This window comes from Sinocyclocheilus grahami, unplaced genomic scaffold (assembly GCF_001515645.1).
Source record: "Sinocyclocheilus grahami isolate Dianchi unplaced genomic scaffold, SAMN03320097.WGS_v1.1 scaffold692.1, whole genome shotgun sequence".
Classification (NCBI taxonomy): Eukaryota; Metazoa; Chordata; class Actinopteri; order Cypriniformes; family Cyprinidae; genus Sinocyclocheilus; species Sinocyclocheilus grahami.
Genome location: NW_015505871.1, coordinates 315484 through 321066, shown reverse-complemented (window position 1 = coordinate 321066; position 5583 = coordinate 315484). Strand labels below are relative to the sequence as shown.

General features: G+C 35.9%; 2 protein-coding genes across 3 annotated transcripts in view; one reads left to right on the top strand and one right to left on the bottom strand.

The window, feature by feature from the left end:
* The window catches only part of LOC107559600 (39S ribosomal protein L40, mitochondrial-like), a 4616-nt gene extending 836 nt beyond the window's left edge, over positions 1–3780 (bottom strand). Inside the window, exons 1-3 of one of the 2 annotated variants that reach the window (XM_016243491.1) lie at positions 3594–3780; positions 3423–3497; positions 2630–2785 (exon numbers count right to left, since the gene is read on the bottom strand). In XM_016243491.1, the coding sequence (XP_016098977.1) occupies positions 2630–2785; positions 3423–3497; positions 3594–3649 (287 nt within the window). In that variant the 5' untranslated portion in view covers positions 3650–3780. Of the gene's footprint in view, positions 1–2629; positions 2786–3422; positions 3501–3593 lie in introns of both variants that reach the window. The other variant, XM_016243490.1, reaches the window with a different exon arrangement.
* Positions 3781–3933: 153 nt separating this feature from the next.
* acaa2 (acetyl-CoA acyltransferase 2) overlaps positions 3934–5583 on the top strand; it is an 8604-nt gene continuing 6954 nt past the window's right edge. The window contains exons 1-2 of the mRNA XM_016243489.1: positions 3934–4030; positions 4823–4989. Coding sequence (XP_016098975.1) covers positions 4015–4030; positions 4823–4989 — 183 coding nt within the window. The 5' untranslated portion in view covers positions 3934–4014. The remainder of the gene's footprint in view (positions 4031–4822; positions 4990–5583) is intronic.

Genomic DNA, 5583 nt, shown 5'->3' with positions numbered 1-5583 from the left:
TTCTACGTTTCTTATTTATTTGGTTATATATTATACATGTTTACTTATATTCAGTTTTGTATACCTATTAAACTTTATGTAAGTTATTTGTTATTTTATATTAGGCATAGCCTGCCCTATAGCATGGTGTATTTTTATTTGTTTTGTTAATAAATGTTCTATGTTTTATATATACGTGAGTTTGACGTTGTATTTTGTTGTTGCATTCAAGCAATTGACGCCGAATTGCCGCTATTTGAAAGTGAAAGTAAAATGTGCACGGCGCTTTTAAGCTATTTAAAAGCGAAGGAAAGCGAGGAAAAGAGGGAACGCCCCCGCGGTGATACCGGTATTACCGGTGTTGTCACACCTCGATTAACCGGTGGGAAAATTTCCTCACCGTCACAACCCTAGTCTCCAGACTTACTTATTTATTTGTGCCATGTAAGACATTTTCTTAAAATCAATTTGTTTCGTGTCTACACTACTAGGCAAAAGTTTAGAATAATTAAGATATGTTGGAAAGAAGTTTCTTCTGCTCACCAAGGCTGCATTTATTTGCACAAAAATACCGTAATATAGGCAGTAATAAAAGTAATAAAAGCAGTAATATTGTGAAATATTTTTAGAATTTAGAATCTACATGAATATATTATAAACTGTAATGTATTTCTGTGATGTGCAGCTGTATTTCCAGCATCATTACTCCAGTCTTCAGTGTCACATGATCTTCAGAAATCAGTGTAATATACTGATTTGCTGCTTAATTATTATTGGTGCTCAGTTATTAACAGGGCTGGACTGGGACAAAAAAAATCGGCCCTGGCATTTTTTGGTCCAGGCGGCCCACCACCACTTCGATATATATATATAGGCCTATATATATATACACACTATATCAGTCAAACATTTTTGAACAGTAAGTTTTTAAATGTTTTTTTTTAAAGAATTATCTTCTGTGCACCATGCCTGCATTTATTTGATCCAAAATACAGCAAAACCAGTAATATTGTGAAATATTTTTAATATTTAAAATGATTGTTTTCTGTTCGAATATATTGTAAAATGTAATTTATTCCTGTGATTTCAAAGCTGAATTTTTAGCATCATTACTCCAGTTACACGATCCTTCAGAAATCATTTAAATATTCTGATTTGCTGCTCAAAAAACATTTATTATTATTATTACATTGAAAACAGCTGAGTAGAATTTTTTTCAGGTTTCTTTGATGAACAGACAGTTCAGAAGAACAGCATTTATCTGAAAAAAATTGTTTTGTCTTTATCGTCACTTTTGATCAATTTAAAGCATCCTTGCTAAATAAAAGTATTAATTTCTATCATTTTCAAAAAAAAAAAAAGTATTATACTGACTCCAAGCTTTTGAATGGTATATGTATAATGTTACGAAAGCTTTTTATTTCAGATAAATGCTGATCTTTGGATCTTTCTTACTGTTCAAAACATTTTGACTGGTAGTGTATGTATTTAGCCTATGTATCACACTCATATCACATCTTGTTTTGGATAAGAATAAAACGTCAGGTCCGACGTCAATATCGTGTCTTTTTTTCATTTAAATCTAGCTTTATTGGCATTGGTCCATGCATGGAAACCTCTAATAACACACTTGACTTGGCCAAAAAATCACGTGGGACGAATTTACGTTTTATAAAAAAGTGTTTACGTATTCTACACTCATGGCGCACACACACATCAGGATAGGTTAGATGCCTGCCTCCGCTGCGAGTCCCTATTAAGCACTTTACAGATTCAACTACTCTCCTCTCCTCCTCCTGCCTGGCTCTTTGGCCAGCATCACTCACCGCAGAGCAAGCCTGTTCTTGATAATGCTGCTGTGAAAATGTGGGAAAAGCCGACGAGGAAGAAGTTGGGGTGATGCGATCTTTATATAGGCGGAGCAAAATACTTCATCGCTCTGTCTATAGCGCATTGTGATTGGATGTTTACACTGTCAATACAGGAGACAAACCAATGGGCCTCTGGCTACTCGCTGTCCCTGCGTGATGGTCCTCGGCAAAAAACAACAAAAAAAACCTTCTGTCGGCCCCTTAAATGCGTCGGCCCACCGGGATAATGCCCGATTACCAATCCAGCCCTGGTTATTAGTAATGGTAGTAGCAATTCTTATTATTAACGCTGATAACCGTTTTTACTGCATAATATTTTTTCAGCATACTTTCATGCTAATATAAATATAGTTTTGTCACGACAGGAATAAACGACATTTTAACATTCACATTTAAAACAGTTATTTTATAGCGTAAGACATTGTGTTTTCAGCATTGGTAATAATCAGAAATGTTTCTCGAGCAGCAAAGCGGCATATTAGAATGATTTCTGAAGATCACGTGACACCGAAGACTGGAAATTCAGCTGTGATCACAGCAATCAATCACAGATATTCACATAGTTATAATAATAATATCGCCGTTTACTGCTTTTTTTTAATCAAATAAATGCATTTAAAAATATTTAAAAACTCCTAAATATTCCAAACTTGTGACCTGTAGTAAATAAGATTCCAATACGTCCATAGATTTTACTACTCCTCTAAAATAGTGAAGAATAAAGCAGGTGTGTCCAGACTTTTGACTGGTGGTGTAGTTATGGATGTGTTATTTTTCACCTGGTCTCATCAAGGCTCTTGGCTGGGGTAATAAAGTCTTCGATAGGAATCAGTTCTGGTGCAACTTTCTCCAGCCTTTTGAGCTTCTTCTTCAGACGTTCCTTCATCATTATCTCTCGCCGCGGGTCCACCTTCTTCTTCTTCTTGGGTTCTGCTCTGTGGAGTGTAAGAAACATTTTCTATGCATTTATTACAGTGAAACACCCTTACAAAAATATATTACAATATTTACAAATCTCTCTCTCGCTATAGAAAACAAAGACACACAGATGTTCGTCTAGAGTAATTTGTGCTTATTAGTACGCTTGAACTGGATCATCGACGGTCAGAAGCAAAGACACTGGTTACTAGAATGGGATTAAATACATAAAGCATAGTTGTGTTGTTTAACATTTAATCATTGCAGGTTTGCGTCATATTCTGAGTTGCATTATTTTTATTCATTTTGAGGAATACTGAATCTGTGTTTTGTGTGAGTGAGATGAATTAATGCATATTCATATTTATTTTGAACTACAGTAACATCTGATTTCTGTCACCATGGCGACACCAGAGCTGTCAATCAATAAATTGGAGAAAAAAAGTAACTCGGATATTCTCTTGTAAATTAAAAAGTAATGCGTTACTTTACTAGTTACTTGAAAAAGTAATCTGATTATGTAACGCGCGTTACTTGTAATATATTACCCCCAACACTGTGTATATATATATAAACAAAAAATACATATATCCTGCAAAACATGTTATGGTAAAATACTACAGTGATAAGGGAATAGTTTGTTTCTGCACTGACCTCAGTGGCGAAGAGGTTTTCAGGGAAAGCACTGATGTGAACCAGTGACTGTGTCTGACAGCAACCACAGAGCTGCTACTGTCAAAGAGTTATTAATTATCATCATAATCATAATCATAATGACCTCTATGAGAGGTATACTGATATTATCATGCAAAGCCGAATACGTACCATGACACTTGACTCGGTATAATTCGGCTTGCTGTACGGCACACAATCCCCGCCATAATTAACAGAAATATCGACTTTATTCGCGTCAATGTTGAAGAATTAAACCAGTTTAACACCTTCCGGCGGACCCACGTGGATCTGTAGGTCAGACGGTAAAAAAACCAAGTCCGCTTTAACAGACGCACTTTCCGCATTATTGTATTTTCATCTTCGATCGATAGCAAGTATAGATACATATCATAATTATCACATAGATATTTTAAAAGTGCACGTGAGAAGTTAGAGATTATTTTACATCATGTGATATTTGAGAGGTTTGTCGAATGTTGTGAAGTGAATGGTGAGGTAAGTGAGTGGAAGGTCAGCGCGGTGTGTGTGTGTTTCTGTCCGCAGTGACTCTCGAACGGTCGCAAACACAGTCATGTCTCTCCTGAGAGGTAAGTTAACTAACTTTATATATTTTTTTAACGTTGAAATAATGTATTGTGTCGAACCTGTCGAATGATTTGTTTGTTTTATCTGGTTTTGCGCTTGTTTTTGTTGCACTGCGCTTGAACGTCGCGTTCATATTTGAATTTACGTCTAGAGCCGTTAAAAACGGCTTTAGTTGAAATCATCATTACAAATCAAAACAGAAGTAAATATAAATAGTATAAGACCTGCTCTGTCGGAAACTCAAGCTTCAGATTTCGCAAACTGTATAAAAGTCATTCCTGACAGAATTAGGTTAAAGGTCAGTGACATTATAAACGGTTGTTTACTCTTTGGACCTATTTTAATGTATAATCTGTGCACGTTGGATATAATGCAATGGTGTCTATATTTTATATACATTTAGCTACATACATATTTATCCAAAGCGACTTATAAATGAGGACAACAAAAGCAATGATACATACGCAAGTGCTATAACAAGTCTCAGTTAGCTTAATGCAGTACACTTAGCAAGGTTTTTTATTATTATTATTATATAATAAAAAGAACACAGATTGAATAGAGCAAGCTAGTGTCACAGGCCTTTTTGTATAATAAATAAAACGAAAACAAATGGATAGAGAAGCTTGTGTTAGTTAGTTTTTTGTATGAAAACAAGCAGTTAGTAAATGAATAGAATTAGTATAGAGAGTTCTATGCGTTTCAAACCGCTTCTTGAAGAAGGCATTATCATTTTCTGTACATTAGCTGCAGGAGACTGACCGTCTCTCTCTTTTCTCTGTGTGTTTGTGTAGGTGTGTTCATCGTCTCGGCTAAGAGGACGCCGTTTGGCACGTATGGAGGGGTTCTGAAGGAGCACAGCGCTACGGATCTGACCGAACACGCCGCTAAAGCTGCTCTCGCTGCGGGGAACGTGGCTCCTGAGCTGGTCAACAGTGTCATCGTGGGAAACGTCATGCAGGTGAGAGACATACGGACTAGAGCCCGACCGATATGGGTTTTTTGGGGCCGATACCGATATTAGAGAGTAAAAAAAAAGGCCGATACCGATATATATCGGCCGATATTCTTTGTGTATATTATAGTGCAGTACCAGTCAAACGTTTGGACACTTTCCCATTCGTGTGTCCAAACATTTGACTGGTACTATATATAGAATACAGTATATACATAAACAGAATATATATACATAAACATATTTTTTGCAATGATCACTCAGATGTGGTGATCAAACACTTATAATGACGTGACAGAGATACGTAATGGAGGCAGGGCATTTAACAATTTAACAATAAACTTTATTATCCAAAATGAGTCTGACATCAGTGCACTGAACAGTAAAGTTGAAGTTTATTCAACTTTAATTCAATTCAATTCCATTCAACTTTATTACGTTAAAGTTTATTTCACTTCGGAACATTCATACACAGACGAAACTTACTAGAGAAGTGTGACATAATACACCTCTGTAAATAAATACAATTTAAATTCATGTCTCGTGCACTTTAATGGCCTTTGAATGTAACGTGTACGTTCCCTTGGAACTGGAATCATG